The sequence below is a fragment of the Pleurodeles waltl genome, chromosome 11 (assembly GCF_031143425.1).
Source record: "Pleurodeles waltl isolate 20211129_DDA chromosome 11, aPleWal1.hap1.20221129, whole genome shotgun sequence".
Classification (NCBI taxonomy): Eukaryota; Metazoa; Chordata; class Amphibia; order Caudata; family Salamandridae; genus Pleurodeles; species Pleurodeles waltl.
In genome coordinates this window covers 37502753-37519020 of record NC_090450.1, presented here as the reverse complement: position 1 = coordinate 37519020, position 16268 = coordinate 37502753, and the positions used below count along the sequence as shown (strand labels likewise).

At 45.5% G+C, this 16268-nt stretch overlaps 1 protein-coding gene and 1 non-coding gene across 9 annotated transcripts in view; both read right to left on the bottom strand.

The window, feature by feature from the left end:
- The window catches only part of EIF4G1 (eukaryotic translation initiation factor 4 gamma 1), a 723480-nt gene that overhangs the window by 268247 nt on the left and 438965 nt on the right, over nucleotides 1-16268 (bottom strand). For all 8 annotated transcript variants that reach the window (XM_069212975.1, XM_069212971.1, XM_069212974.1 and 5 more), the window contains 3 exons: nucleotides 14852-15031; nucleotides 11281-11478; nucleotides 10563-10709 (listed from right to left, as the gene is read on the bottom strand). In XM_069212975.1, the coding sequence (XP_069069076.1) occupies nucleotides 10563-10709; nucleotides 11281-11478; nucleotides 14852-15031 (525 nt within the window). The remainder of the gene's footprint in view (nucleotides 1-10562; nucleotides 10710-11280; nucleotides 11479-14851; nucleotides 15032-16268) is intronic.
- Nucleotides 15154-15228, bottom strand: LOC138266777 (small nucleolar RNA SNORD66). Its single transcript, XR_011199698.1, has one exon. It is a non-coding gene; the product is annotated as a small nucleolar RNA SNORD66 (small nucleolar RNA).

Below are 16268 nucleotides of genomic sequence, written 5' to 3'. Positions count from 1 at the left end.
TCACGGTTCGTGGATCGTCGAATTCCTCGGAGTCCGATTCGTGTATCGAAAAGGTTTCTTCCTCTTCCTGTACCTCGAACTCTCGGTGGGCTGTCGGCGTGGACGCCATTTGAAGTCTTCTGGCTCGACGGTCTTGAGTGTTTTTCGGGACCGGAACGCACGACAGGCCTCGCAAGTGTCTTCACTGTGCTCAGGTGACAGGCACAGGTTACAGACCAAGTGTTGGTCTGTATAGGGGTATTTTTTGTGGCATTTGGGACAGAAACGGAACGGGGTCCGTTCCATCGGCGTTCTTCTACACGCGGTCGGGCCGAGCAGGCCCCAACGGGGGATCGAAAACTACCCCGAAGGGCTCCGGAACTCTTCGATCTTCGATGCGGTGTTGACTCCAACTACGCCGATCCCGAACGCAACAATACCGACGAAAATCTTCCGAAATTTAGCTGTCTTTCCGTTCCGAAACTCGGAGCGACAGGAACACGTCCGAACCCGATGGCGGGAAAAAAAAACAATCGAAGATGGAGTCGACGCCCATGGGCAATGGAGACAAAAGGAGGAGTCACTCGGTCCCGTGACTCGAAAGACTTCTTCGAAGAAAAACAACTTGTAACACTCCGACCCAACACCAGATGGCGAGCTATGCAAAACATGCGTATCTACAGCGACAGATGCCATCGAACCTTGTAATTACAGGCTCCGAGCCCATGCCACACTGCACTTAGAATGTCTAAGAATGGACGTAGACAGTGTAGGGGCATATTGCTCATGCAGCAATGCCCTCACCTGTGGTATAGTGCATCCTGCCTTAGGACTGCAAGGCCTGCAAAGGGGATAAATTACCTCTGCCACAGGCAGTCAGTGGGGTTAGCAGCAGCACACACCCAATCTGCAGTGGCAGCATGCATGTGCTTGGTATGGGGGTCCCTTAGGGTGGCACAATACATGCTGCAGCCCTAAGGGACCATCGCTGGTCACAGAGCCCTTGGTACCTTTAACAAGCGACTTAGCAATGTGCCAGGGGTGTGCCAATTGTGGGTATAATGGTTCAAGAAAGAACACTGGGGCTGGTTAGCAGGATCAGGCAAAACAGGGGTGGGGGGAGAGGGGGCGCGGTTGGGGGAACCACCCTACAGGGATTATGATGAGGAATAGAGAGGGCAAAAAGGCTGGCTCAGTTTATGGTGTATACCTATGAGATGAAACCCTAAATTGAGTCCAGGAATCCCTTCGTGATAGTGAATAGGTGTCCAGATAGCAAAAGCTCTCTACGGGGTAGCAGAGGAGAGCAGTTGAAGCTTATCCATGAGGTATGTAAAGCACCTGCAATACTACAGTAGTCAGTAACACTCACAAGAATTGCGAAAATAAAGGCTACTTTATTACAGCACTACTACTAGACTAGCATTGGTATATCTCCCTATGGAGATAGCCGCACACAATATGTAAACAAAATGACCAACAGAAATAGCAAAATATGTAGTAAGCTGTCCTGGTGTACGGTGGACCCCTGTCGTTTTACACGTTATACCAGTTCCAGGGAACCCCTTATTTGTTAGTAACAGGGTCTGGGAAGCCAGGGCTCTCTAGGGGTAGCTGTGGATGAGCAGCCAAGACTTGTATAGGAGGCGTATAAAGCACTTGCAATACCACACTAGTCACACAGTAACCTACAGTAGAATGCGAAGTTAGGTCCTCCCCCAAGGATTTAGAGAAGTTTGTCAGGAGCTAGGACAGCTTGCAACCCCAAGAGGTGAGTACTTAGATGGCCCTCAGCAACCAGGACAGCAGAGGTAAGTTACCTGGTGTAGGAAGTTGGCTCTGTATGTGCTATTTCAAAGTAAGGAATAGCATGCACAGAGTCCAAGGGTTCCCCTTAGAGGTAAAATAGTGGTAAAAAGAGATAATACTAATGCTCTATTTTGTGGTAGTGTGGTCGAGCAGTAGGCTTATCCAAGGAGTAGTGTTAAGCATTTGTTGCGACCCCGACTCGGCTGGTGGAGAACCAACACCTCAGGGAGGACCCCCGGACTACTCTACGACTGAGTACCAAAACCTGTCTCCCCTGAGCCCCCACAGCGCCGCCTGCAGAGGGAATCCCGAGGCTTCCCCTGACCGCGACTCTCTGAAACCTAAGTCCCGACGCCTGGAAAAGACCCTGCACCCGCAGCCCCCAGGACCTGAAGGACCGTACTTTCACTGCAGAAGTGACCCCCAGGAGCCCCTCTCCCTTGTCCAAGTGGAGGTTTCCCCGAGGAAGCCCCCCCTTGCCTGCCTGCAGCGCTAAAGAGATCCCTTGATCTCTCATAGACTAACATTGAAAACCCGACGCTTGTTTCTACACTGCACCCGGCCGCCCCCGCGCTGCTGAGGGTGAAATTTCTGTGTGGGCTTGTGTCCCCCCCGGTGCCCTACAAAACCCCCCTGGTCTGCCCTCCGAAGACGCGGGTACTTACCTGCAAGCAGACCGGAACCGGGGCACCCCCTTCTCTCCATTCTAGCCTATGCGTTTTGGGCACCACTTTGAACTCTGCACCTGACCGGCCCTGAGCTGCTGGTGTGGTGACTTTGGGGTTGCTCTGAACCCCCAACGGTGGGCTACCTTGGACCAAGAACTGAACCCTGTAAGTGTCTTACTTACCTGGTAAAACTAACAAAAACTTCCAAAAGGAACTGTGAAAATTGCACTGTGTCCACTTTTAAAATAGCTATTTGTGAATAACTTGAAAAGTATACATGCAATTGAAATGATTCAAAGTTCCTAATGTACTTACCTGCAATACCTTTCAAACAAGATATTACATGTTAAATTTGAACCTGTGGTTCTTAAAATAAACTAAGAAAAGATATTTTTCTATAACAAAACCTATTGGCTGGATTTGTCTGAGTGTGTGTACCTCATTTATTGTCTATGTGTATGTACAACAAATGCTTAACACTACTCCTTGGATAAGCCTACTGCTCGACCACACTACCACAAAATAGAGCATTAGTATTATCTCTTTTTACCACTATTTTACCTCTAAGGGGAACCCTTGGACTCTGTGCATGCTATTCCTTACTTTGAAATAGCACATACAGAGCCAACTTCCTACAGCAGGATCCCAGTTAAAACAGTCGAAGCATACGGACAGCAGACACAAATTGGGGGTAACCTTGCCAAAAAGAGGGTACTTTCCTACAAGGGCTTCTGTCCTTGGAAGTTCTTGGTGCTCTGGTGGGCAGGCAGTCCTCTGGGAGTTGAGAGGTTGCTGGTCCTGCAGGATGCGTCACCTTTTTGGTAGCAGGGCTTCTGAAGCTGCAGACAGGCCGATATGGCTGGGGCCAAGTCAGTTGGTGTCTGTAGTCTTCCCTGCTGGGAGGTTGGCTTAGTAGTCCTTCTGGCTTCTTGTCTTTCTTGAGGTTGCCAGGAATCTGGTGAGCTGGGTTCAGGGAGGACCTTAAATTCTGATTTTAGGGGCTTTAGAGAAGCCTGGGGCACAGACCTGACCCTATGGGTTCCTGTGCTCCAAACCAAGATGGAGGATTTTGCAATGAGGGGGCCACCTCAGCTCTGGACACCTTAGATGTGGTCATAGTTTAGGTGGTCACTCCTTGTTTTCCCTAATTTTCCCACCGGACTTACTGCCAAAAGTGGGGCTTGGTCTGGGGGCGGGCATCTGCACTAGTTGGACTGCCCTGGGGGCACTATAGCCAGAGGCCTGACCATGAGGCTCACTGCCAGGTGTGGGTTTATTGTGCTGGGAAGTTTGATATCAAACTTCTCAGACTTCAGTGAAGCCATTATGGAGATGTGGACAGGACTTGCACACATCCGGACCCAACACTAGATGGGAGTATGGAATGCATGTGTAGCTACAGCTACACATGCCAGCAAACATATTTCTGAGCTCTAGTACATTTAAAAATATTCTACATTTTACAGAGACCGGATAATATTGCACGACAAGAGAACCGGATTTCATTCAAGCTCTGTAATTGTAAGTTGACTCAAAGTTGGACTCTAAGTAAGGTTTTTGATTTCAAATGCGTACAATAATGTCTTCACTTTCTAAAGCTCTTTAGGCAAGAAACCTTCACTTGAAGATCCACAATTTCTCGAATATGCATACAAATTTGATAATTTAATATATATTTAATATGATACTTACAGCTTTAATTTTAGTTTATCCTTTAATTCTAGATGCATTCAGAATGATATTCACATTTTATCATTATGTTAGTATTCGATTGAAAATGTCACTTACCCAGTGTACATCTGTTCGTGGCATTAGTCGCTGCAGATTCACATGTTTGGCATAGTCCGCTGCCTGGTGTTGGGCTCGGAGTATTACAAGTTGTTTTTCTTCTAAGAAGTCTTTTTTGGTCACGGGACCGAAGGACTCCTCCCTCTTCGGCTCCATTGCGCATGGGCGTCGACTCCATCTTAGATTGTTTTCCCCGCAGAGGGTGAGGATGGAGTTGTTTGCTATAAATAGTGCCCATGCAATGGAGTGAATATGTATGTACGTTAAGTTTATAGTAATTATTTACAAATGTACAAATGTTTAAGATTTATGATCTACTTCTAAACGGCTACAGGCTTCCCGGGGAGGTGGGAGGGTACATGTGAATCTGCAGCGACTAATGCCACGAACAGATGTACACTGCGTAAGTGACATTTTCAGTTCGATGGCATATGTTGCTGCAGATACACATGTTTGGCATAGACTATAAAGCAGTTACCTCCCCTAAAAGCGGTGGTTTAGCCTGTAGGAGTTGAAGTAGTTTGGAATAATGTTCTTAGTACAGCTTGGCCCACTGTAGCTTGTTGTGCATTTAGTACGTCTACACAGTAGTGTTTAGTAAACGTATGAGGCGTAGACCAGGTTGCAGCCTTACATATTTCGCTCATAGGAATGTTTCCTAGAAAGGCCATTGTAGCACCTTTCTTTCTGGTTGAGTGTGCCTTTGGTGTAATAGGCAATTCTCTTTTGGCTTTAAGATAGCATGTTTGAATACATCTGACTATCCATCTAGCAATGCCATGTTTAGAGATTGGATTTCCTATGTGTGGTTTTTGAAAAGCTATGAACAGTTGTTTTGTTTTCCTGATTAGCTTTGTTCTGTCAATGTAGTACATTAGTGCTCTTTTGATGTCTAATGTATGTAGTGCCCTTTCAGCCACGGAATTTGGTTGTGGGAAGAACACTGGCAATTCTACTGTTTGATTTAAATGGAATGGTGAGATTACTTTTGGCAGAAATTTTGGATTTGTTCTTAGAACTATTTTATTGTTGTGTATTTGAATAAATGGTTCTTGTATGGTAAATGCCTGTATTTCACTTACTCTTCTGAGGGATGTGATTGCAATGAGAAATGCGACTTTCCAGGTTAGATATTGCATTTCACAGGAATGCATGGGTTCGAAAGGTGGACCCATGAGTCTTGTTAAGACGATGTTAAGATTCCATGAAGGAACTGGTGGTGTTCTTGGTGGTATAATTCTTTTTAGCCCTTCCATGAATGCTTCAATAACTGGTATTCTAAATAGAGACGATGAATGAGTAGTTTGTAGGTAAGCAGATATTGCTGCGAGGTGTATTTTTATAGATGAAAAAGCGAGATTTGCTTTTTGCAAATGTAGTAAGTATCCTACTATGTCTTTTGTAGAGGCATGTAATGGTTGTATTTGATTGGTATGGCAGTAGTAAACAAATCTTTTCCACTTAGATGCATAGCAGTGTCTAGTGGAAGATTTTCTAGCTTGTTTTATGACCTCCATGCATTCTTGCGTGAGGTCTAAGTGTCCGAATTCTAGGATTTCAGGAGCCAAATTGCCAGATTCAATGATGCTGGGTTTGGATGCCTGATCTGTTGTTTGTGTTGTGTTAACAGATCTGGTCTGTTGGGTAGTTTGACATGCGGTACTAGTGAAAGGTCTAGTAGAGTTGTATACCAAGGTTGTCTTGCCCATGTGGGTGCGCTATCAGTATGAGTTTGAGTTGGTTTTGACTCAACTTGTTTACTAGATATGGAAGGAGAGGGAGAGGGGGAAAAGCGTATGCAAATATCCCTGACCAACTCATCCATAGAGCATTGCCTTGTGATTCGCGGTGTGGGTACCTGGATGCGAAGTTTTGGCATTTTGAGTTTTCTTTTGTTGCGAACAAATCTATCTGGGGTGTTCCCCAAATTTGAAAGTACTTGTTTAGAACTTGAGGGTGAATTTCCCATTCGTGGACTTGTTGGTGGTCTCGCGAAAGGTTGTCTGCTAGTTGGTTTTGTATTCCTGGAATAAATTGTGCTATTAGGCGAATGTTGTTGTGAATCGCCCACTGCCATATTTTTTGTGTTAGGAGGCACAATTGTGTTGAGTGTGTTCCTCCTTGTTTGTTTAAATAATACATTGTTGTCATGTTGTCTGTTTTGACAAGAATGTATTTGTGTGTTATTATGGGTTGAAAGGCTTTTAACGCTAGAAATACTGCTAACAGTTCTAGGTAATTGATATGAAATTTTGTTTGGTGTATATCCCATTGTCCTTGAATGCTGTGGTGATTGAGGTGTGCTCCCCACCCTGTCATGGAAGCATCTGTTGTTATAACGTATTGAGGCACTGGGTCCTGAAATGTCCGCCCTTTGTTTAAAGTTTTGCTGTTCCACCATAGAAGCGAGCTGTATGTTTGGCGGTCTACCAACACCAGATCTTGAAGTTGACCCTGTGCCTGTGCCAATTGTGATGCTAGGCACTGTTGTAAGGGTCACATGTGTAGTCTTGCGTTTGGGACAATGGCTATGCATGATGACATCATGCCTAGAAGTTTTATCACAAATTTTGCTTGTATCTGTTAGTTTGGAAACATAGCACTTATTACCTTGTGGAATGCCTGCACTCTTCGTGGACTTGGAGTGGCAATTCCCTTTGATGTCTTGATGGTTGCTCCTAGATATTGTTGTGTTTGACACGGTTCTAGGTGTGATTTTGTATAGTTGATGGAAAACCCCAGTTTGTGAAGGGTTTGTATGACACATGTGGTGTCGTTTGCGCATTTTTTTACTGTGTTGGTCTTGATTAGCCAATCGTCTAGGTAAGGGAACACATGTATCTGTTGTCTCCTGATGTGTGCTGCTACTACTGCTAGACATTTTGTGAACACTCTTGGTGCAGTTGTTATTCCGAATGGCAACACTTTGAATTGGTAATGTATTCCTTTGAATACGAACCTTAGGTACTTTCTGTGAGAAGGGTGTATTGGTATATGAAAGTACACATCCTTTAGGTCTAATGTGGTCATGTAATCTTGCTGTTTGAGCAGTGGAATGATGTCTTGTAGTGTGACCATGTGAAAATGGTCCGATATGATGTAGGTATTTAGTGTCCTGAGATCTAATATTGGTCTTAATGTTTTGTCTTTTTTTGGAATTAGAAAGTACAGGGAGTAAACTCCTGTGTTTTTTTGTTGTACTGGTACTAACTCTATTGCATCCTTTTGCAGTAGTGCTTGAACTTCTAGTCCTAAAAGTTCTAAATGTTGTGGTGACATTTTGCGTGTTTTGGGAGGGATGTTTGGTGGGAATTTGTGGAATTCTATGCAATAGCCATGTTGGATTATTGCTAATACCCAATTGTCTGTTGTAATCTGTTGCCAAGATTGGTAGAATTGGCTTAGTCTTCCCCCCACTGGTGTTGAGTGAAGGGGTTGCGTGACTTGAAAGTCACTGTTTAGGTGGAGGTGTTTTTGGAGTCTGGAATCTTCCCCTACTCCTTGGGAATTGACCCCCTCTATATCCCCTGAAACCTCCCCTTTGGAAGGAACCCTGGTATGGTGTGGTTCTTGTTTGTTGGCTGGTGTTGTCTGTGGGTTGGCCACGAAACCCCCCTCTAAATGGAGTTTTTCTAAAAGAGCCTCTGCTCTGTGTCCTTTTTAAGTTTTTCGATGGCTGTGTCCACTTCAGTCCCAAAAAGTTGTTTTTCGTTGAAGGGCATATTAAGGACAGCCTGCTGGATTTCAGGTTTGAAGCCTGAAGTGCGGAGCCAAGCGTGTCTCCTTATGGTGACAGCAGTGTTGACTGTTCTCGCTGCAGTATCGGCTGCGTCCAGTGAAGAGCAGATTTGATTGTTTGAGATCGTTTGTCCCTCTTCAACTATTTGCTGCGCCCTTTTTTGGTATTCTTGGGGAAGATGGTCTACGAGAAGTTGCATCTCATCCCAGTGAGCGCGGTCATATCTGGCCAGCAGCGCTTGAGAATTTGCGATGTGCCACTGGTTGGCTGCCTGTGATGCTACTCTTTTTCCTGCCGCATCAAATTTTCTGCTTTCTTTGTCCGGAGGTGGGGCGTCGCCAGATGTATGGGAATTTGCTCTTTTGCGAGCTGCCCCTACTACTACGGAGTCAGGTGGTAACTGCGAAGTAATAAACACTGGATCTGTGGGTGGTGGTTTGTATTTTTTATCCACCTTTGGGGTGATGGCTCTTGATTTTACGGGCTCTTCAAAAATTTGTTTTGCGTGCCGTAACATCCCTGGTAGCATTGGGAGACATTGATATTGGCTATGTGTAGCCGAGAGGGTGTTAAATAAAAAATCATCCTCTATAGGATCGGAATGCAGTTGGACATTGTGGAATTCTGCAGCCCTAGCCACCAGTTGTGAGTATGAGGTACTGTCCTCTGGCGGTGACGGCTTTGTGGGGTATGAATCTGGATCATTGTCCGGCACTGGGGTGTCGTATAGGTCCCAAGCGTCTTGATCCTGATTATCTTGACTTATGGTAGTTTGCGCTGGTGAGTGCATTTGTGGCGGTGTTTGTGCCGGTGATGCCTGTTGTGGTGGAGAGGGCGGAGGCGTGACTTTTTTAACCACTTTGGCTTGTGGTTGTGCGTCACGCTTGAGGAGACCGATCCTTCTTTTCCTCATTATTGGGGGAAGGGTTGATATCTTCCCTGTGTCTTGCTGGATGTACAGTCTCTTTTGTGTGTAGTATGATTCTACACTTTGGAGCTCTTGTCCAAATCTGTGCATCTGGCCACTTATTCCTTGTTCCTCTGTGTAGGATGAAGGTGTGGAATTTTTCGGCGCCGAGAGAGAATCTTTTTTCGGTTTCGGCACCGACAGAATTTTTGTTCCTTTCGGCATGGATTCTCGGTGCCCATGTTTTTCGGTGCTGGTATCTTGTTTTTGTCTCTCGGAGCAGCTATCTCGGCTCCGAGGTTGCTCCATGGCGGTCCCTCGACCGGAGTCGGGTGTCTTCGCTATGGGCGTGCCCTTTTTCGGCGCCTTCGACGGGTCGCCTGTTTTATGGGTCGAGCCATGGCCTGTTGGCAGTGGCGTCCCCTGGGCTTTCGTTTTCTCGATGGTTTTACTTTTCGACGTCTTACTCACAGTTTGTTGCTGTTGTTCGACGTCGGAGTCTCCGGATTCTGAGTCCGGAACCGAGAATGTTTCCTCTTAGTCGTCGAAACGTTGTTTTGTCGGCGTGGACGCCATTTGTAGACGCCTGGCTCTTCGGTCCCGGAGTGTTTTTCTGGACCGGAAGGCTCGACAGGCCTCACAGGTATCCTCCTTGTGCTCGGGGGACAAGCACAAGTTACAGACCAAGTGCTGATCTGTATAAGGATACTTACTGTGACATTTTGGGCAGAAACGGAACGGGGTCCGTTCCATCGGCTTCGATGTCGCACGCGGTCGGGCCGACCAGGCCCCGATGGGGGAATCGAAGCTACCCCAAAGTCTTCCGATGATCGGTGTCGATGTACCTAACTATCCCGATACCGAACGGAACAATACCGACGCTTTCTTCCGAGATTCTGACTAACTTTCCGAACCGAAACACGGAGCGAAAAGGAATACGTCCGAACCCGACAGCGGAAAAAAACAATCTAAGATGGAGTCGACGCCCATGCGCAATGGAGCCGAAGAGGGAGGAGTCCTTCGGTCCCGTGACCAAAAAATACTTCTTCGAAGAAAAACAACTTGTAATACTCCGAGCCCAACACCAGGCAGCGGACTGTGCCAAACATGTGTATCTGCAGCAACATATGCCATCGAACATAACATTTTGAAACAAAAAATGAAGTCATTCATGGTCTTTTAGTCTAACCTAATGCTGTGGATAAAACACTGCTGTAACCCGGTATTAAGGAGGGGAAGGAATCAACTTGAAAGAAAGACTACATTTAGCAAAATTTGTCATGTAGGAGTGCAAGTTACAACATTCAGTATCATGGGAAATTGACGGGGGAGCGCTACATTTAAGCAATTACACAAATACTTCCATCCGGCATGAGGAACTCTCCATTTTACTTTGCAGTACTCTTTCCAGACTGCTGGTTTATAAATATTAAAGTCGATAAACTATGCACTACTCTTCTGAGCGATTAACAGGTAACAACTGAGCACGAATCTACACACAAAAAAAAGTTAATTTCACTGCATTGGTAGGACTACAATTCGCACGGACTGAAAATTATCAAGCAATGAACACTGTAATCTACACCTCTCCGTCCAATCAGCTGTTATGCTTCAACCATCAATAATGTGTTCTAAATGTCTTGCGTAAAAAATAAATAAATAAAAAAGATACCGTGGCAGCTGCATCCATTTCCTTCTGCTTCTTCTCGAACACCTCTGCATCATCTTTGTCCTTCTCAAATTCCTTCTGGCAACGGTTCAGCAACAGCTTGCGAAAGTTTACCGTCACTGCAGGCTTGTCTGTTGTGGGCACTTTCAGCTAGAAAAAAAAGCATCCCACCATGTTTTTTTTTTTAATAGGTAGGAATTGGTGATGAAAAAAATACAGATTTTAGGTAGCTTTATCAGCTACAAGTGGTGTTTCGTGTGTTTTGAGGAGGCAATGAGAAATAGGCTCAAGTTCCAACCCACTCAAATTAACATTTTCCAACCAGCTCCCGGGCTTCAGAAGTGGTACATTTGTTCCCACACCCCTAGAGCATATATAGCTGTTTCACATTGTAATAAGAATGCCGAAAACTGATCAAAGATGTAGGGGTGTGTGTGTGTGTGTGTGTGTGTGCCTTAAGTGAATATAAGCAAACCACGTTTAACAACCTCTATTTCTATGTTCAATGTGTGCGATAACAGACAATTGAGAGTGTAGACTGTTCTAAACATTGTCCTTGGTATAACCCTAACTGGATGACAAATTAGGCAAATAGCCTCCCACATACACAGTACGAAATGTATTTAATTTGCAGCACAGAACTAAATGAAGCACACTTGGAACGTATTACTATAAATTATGAGTACACCGGCTAATTCTGAGTGAAGGGACCAAAACTTACACTCATCAGGCAACGGCACATGTTGGCGTAGGCAACAGAGAAGTTTGGCTCAGAAATGGCCTTCTCAAATATCAGATCAATGACCCCCTTCAGTCGCTCCTCTGTGTCGATGGGAAGGTCAGTAACCTGCTTCATCAACTGCTGGAACATCTGGGGAGTCAACTTGTTCAGAATACTGCGCACCCTACGGAAGAGTTCCTGTCAATAAAACAAAATTAGGAATTTATTTATCAGCAGCCACTTTTTTACACCATGCCCCTCAGCAACTAAGAAACCAGTTATTTACCTCTTACTTTAGTTTTGAAGCTTGAAACCATGCTACATTTGTGTTGTGCATTATTTCATGATCCAGTTTGACAGGGAAAAAGGCACACCTTTGACAAAACAGTCTAGGGTGCTGCACAGACACAAACCTAATGTTAGTTATTAAAAACTTGCCTACCTTTCTTTAAATAGAATATATGGCAACTTGTGGACTTCATGAATATTTGACAAAGTGGAAGTCTAAATTGCATTTCTAGTACAGATAGGAAGCTGGTGTGGTGGATACCTAAAGTACTTACATCTCATATCCAGTCCAGGTATCCCCTAGTGACGTTTATAGAAGCCAGGCTATCTTATGGTAGCTGTGGATGAGCAGCTAAGGCTTATATAGGAGACATGCAAACCTCATGCGAAATCAATGTAGTCACACGGCACTTATACACATGAATGAAAACACTGTTGCACAAAAATAAAGGTATTTTATTTTTGGTCACACAATACCACAAAATACTAGAGAGGCAACCCTCCAATAGTAGGTAAGTAATACCCTAATTATACAGTAAAAGGCATAGACATTGTTAGAGAACAGTGCATTTAGCAACAACAATAGTGACCCTAAGGTAAGGAACACAGTACCCCCCAGCAACAAGGAAAGCAGGAGTAAATCACTGGATTTTCCCCCAAACCACCCAAAAGGAAGGAAAAGAAGAGAAGACACCCAGACAAGACCACAAAAAAACCAGCAGTGGATTCCGGGAAAGGAAGACCTGTGGGGAGAAGGGACCAAGTCCAAAAGTCACAGTGGAGTCAAGGAGCAGTAGGAGCTACTACCCACCCGTAGATGCAGGAGTTGGTCGACTGTGATAAAAACGGTGAGCACTACAGCCCTGGAGCCGGAGTAGAGTTTCTGAAGGATGCATACTATGTCCCACGCTGGAAGAAGGATTGCAGTCGGATGTCAATGCAGGAATTCCATCAACAAGCCTCGGCAAAGGAAATATTGCGGTTGACGGAAAGTGGTGATGTCAGGGCCCAGCAAAGCCCAGGAGGACTCAACCCAGGAGGACACAGAGGGCCCCACAGGAGCAGAGGCAGCACAGGACTAGGACATAGAAGTTGGAGAAGCCCATGCAGCACAAAGAAGGGTCCCACGCTGCAGGAGAACAACGCTGGAGAGCTGTGCGTCGCAGTAAGGAGTGCTGGGGGCTGGAACTGCACGTAGCCTGAGGTTCCCTTGTAAGAGATGCCAACAATCCTTGGCAGCTACAAAGGATGCAGTGCACAGGGTTACTGCCTTGCGTGGGAAGGCAAGGGCTTATCTCCACTGAAGTCAGACAGCTGGTAGACAGGACCAAGGGGACCATTCCAGACCGCTACCCGTGATGCAGGCTCCACCCAACTCAGAGGAGGGAAGATCCACTCAGCCGGTTGTCGTTGCAGCAGGTGCCTGCAGATGGAGGGGAGGGGAGGGACTCCTTCAATCCAAGGGAGACTCCTTTCTTATCTTGCAGGCTGAAGACACGCTGCCCTCAGTGGATACACAGACGGTGGTAATGTTGCAGTTGCTGGCAGAAGCCCTGGAAACAATGTTGCAGAAGAGTTCTTCTTGGAGACAAATTGTCAGGTCCTAAAGGACCCAGTCGCAGTTCAAGACCGGAAGTAGAAGACGAGATTGCAGAGGAATCCTGCTGGAATCTTGCAAGCCGATTCGGAGGACCCACCCCAGAGGAAGACCCTAAATTGCCCCAAGAGTGGGCTTGGTCACCTAGCCAGGTGACCACGTCAGGGTTTGTCACCTGCCGGCCTGGCCAATCAGATGCCCCCCCCAGAGTTCCCTGCCAACCTTGGATTATGAGATGGCACAACCCATGTATCCTCTGGAGTAGCGGAGCACCACCCCTGGGAAGGTGGTGGATAGGGTGGTCACTCCCCTTTCCACTGTCCAGTTTCACACCTGAGCAAGCTACTAGTAGCTTGGGGAGGCTACCCCTCCTAAGCCATTTAACACCTATTTCCAAAGCCATGTAACACCTATTCTCCCCTTACCCCCAAAGGAAGTCCTTTGTTCTGCCTTCCTGGGCTTGAGCTGTTCAAGCAGCAGGAGGGCTGAAACCTGTCTGAGGGGTGGCAGAAGATTGGGCTGCTCAGAAAACCCATGACGTCTGGTAGGATCAATGCTGGGGGTCCTCTAAGGAGCCCCCAGACTGCATGGAATCATACTTCCAATACTTGCAACAGTGTATTGGGGTCGATTCCGACATGTTTGATACCAAACATGCCTAGGTTCGGAGTTACCATTATGTAGCTGGGCACAGGTAGCGACCTATGTCCAGTACGCACGTAAACTGGGATATTCGCACTCATGAAGTCCTGGAAAGTGGAACAAAGTTTGTGGGTGCACCTCACCTAGTGCAGGGGTGCCCTCACACTCCGGCGCCTGCACCTTTCCCTCTGGGCTGAGAGGGCCTGCCACAGGGGTGATTAACAGTGACCTGGTGCAGTGACCTGTAGTAAAAAAGGGTGCATGCACCCTTTTCACGCAGGCTGCAATGGCAGACCTGCAGAACACTGCATAGGCTCCCTATGTGTGGCATAATACATGAAGCAGCCCATAGGGATCTCCTGGTACCCCAATGCTCTGGGTACCAAATACTTGGGACTTACACTGGGGCACCAGTATGCCAAATGTGGGGTGAAAAGATATCTAAGTTACCAAGTTAGAAGGGAGAGAGCATAATCACTGGGGTGCAGGTTAGCAGGATCCCAGTGAACAGCCACACACTAGCAACAGGCAGAAAATGGGGGTAACCATGCCAAGAAAGAGGGCACTTTCCTACATTTAACAAATGTCAGGAGTTTGTGATGTCATTAGGAAAAATCATGCCGCTTGGGCTGTTTCTTTAACAATCAGGAACATTACACAGACTTATAAAGGCAGTGGAAACAGCCAAACTGGTAAATGCTACCCTAAACTACTGCCTGAATTTTTACAAAGGAACTAATGTAAAGGACGGCAACCTAGCACACATGAAAAATCAAAATTGACATTTGCTTCAAGAGGTCTTAATAGCCAACAATGCAGTAAATAAAATAAAACCTAAGACAGAATAGGCCGACAGTATCTGTCAATCATAATGGGTGTACATTTGTTTATCACTGAGAAAGTTACTGCGTTCCCCCACACCAGAGCTTGGTGCCCATATGATACATACGCAAGATTCACAAATTCTAGCTACGCCTCACTAACTTGCGGTACTTGTGCAACTTTAAACATGCAAGCGGCAATCCAAACAGCTTCCATTCTTACTTGAGTTTTGATATTCTCAGGGTCTTCTTCATCAGTGGTCTTCTTGCTCTTAACGGCTGGTTTCCAAGCTTTTTCTGCCTTATTCAACTTCACATCTTCACCCAGAGAAACTGCAGCAATAATCTTTCGTAAGTCCTTCCTCTGACCTTGCTGAGATCTTCGGGCACCCATGCTGGGGGGCTGTGAAAATAATGGGTTAACTTGTGTATAGAAAAATGCCTTTATATTACACAAATATTTCAATACTTTAACAGTCAACTACAGCTTCCCCTGGCTGGAACGGAATTAAGGGTCATGGTCGCCTCTTCAGTTCCTCATTTCCATCACAGAGCATCAGTGGCCCAGACACGATGGCACAAAAAGGCTGTCATCATGAGGCGGAGGATGACCTTCACTAATTAAATGTCTCCTCTAATCAAAAGAAAAAAGCAGAAGAAATTGTGCTTTTGAAGAAACAAGGGTTTCTACAAGAAAATAAGGTGCCTGTATAGAGAAGAGGTAGGATTCTGACGCTGACAACCACAAAGCTCTAAATTCCAATGGAAGCTTTAACACTTGACCGAAATATTACACGGTTAAGCAAACTAACTCCTGTGTCTCATTTCCTTACCCAACACATTTGGGTAGTACATTCAATTCAGCGTGAGCTATGCAAGAAAAACAATGGTTATGGCCAATCAAGCTCCTACTTGCGTTCATCTCAAGGGAAACCATTTACAAAAACACATGAAACTGATAAACCCAAGGCCCTTATCCATATGCAGAAAACAAATCACATAAGCCATCAAAAACTAAGTGTACAAGAGTAAATGTTGATTTCAAAGTGAAGTGTCCAGTGTTGCAGAATGTGATCTGCAGATTAGTTTCATGTACAAGCTTGTCATGGAAAACATGACTCTCAGCCAGCTTTTTGGGCTCATGTTGATCTGGCAGTTAACCACCTTCATAGTGACAACACTTACTAAGTCATTTTGCAATTTTGCACACTTATAAATACATAAGCCTAACTGATAATGGGGACTCTCGAGACAAATGTTTACTTAAGTCTTCTGCACTGGCTTAAGCCCGAGCAGATCTATTAGCAGCACTCTGGTAATTTCCTAGGGTAGACCTTAAAACTAGTCCATCACAGACCAACAGCATAATCCAATTCCAGCAATAAAGGTAATTAAAAAGTATACAATATTAGCTTTTAACTCTAGCTCCCAGCTACAATATGAAAGTATCAGGATCACCATTACCTATGAAACATACCCTCCAACGTTTATTTTTTTTAAATATATTTGTACAGGACAATTATATCAACCCTAGACCCCAGCTCTCCCATAAAACCAGTATGGCATTTATCCAATACGAGTTCATGTTTTATTAGGTACTTTCAATTCTCATCACCCTTCGACAGTCCTTGCCTGCTGAG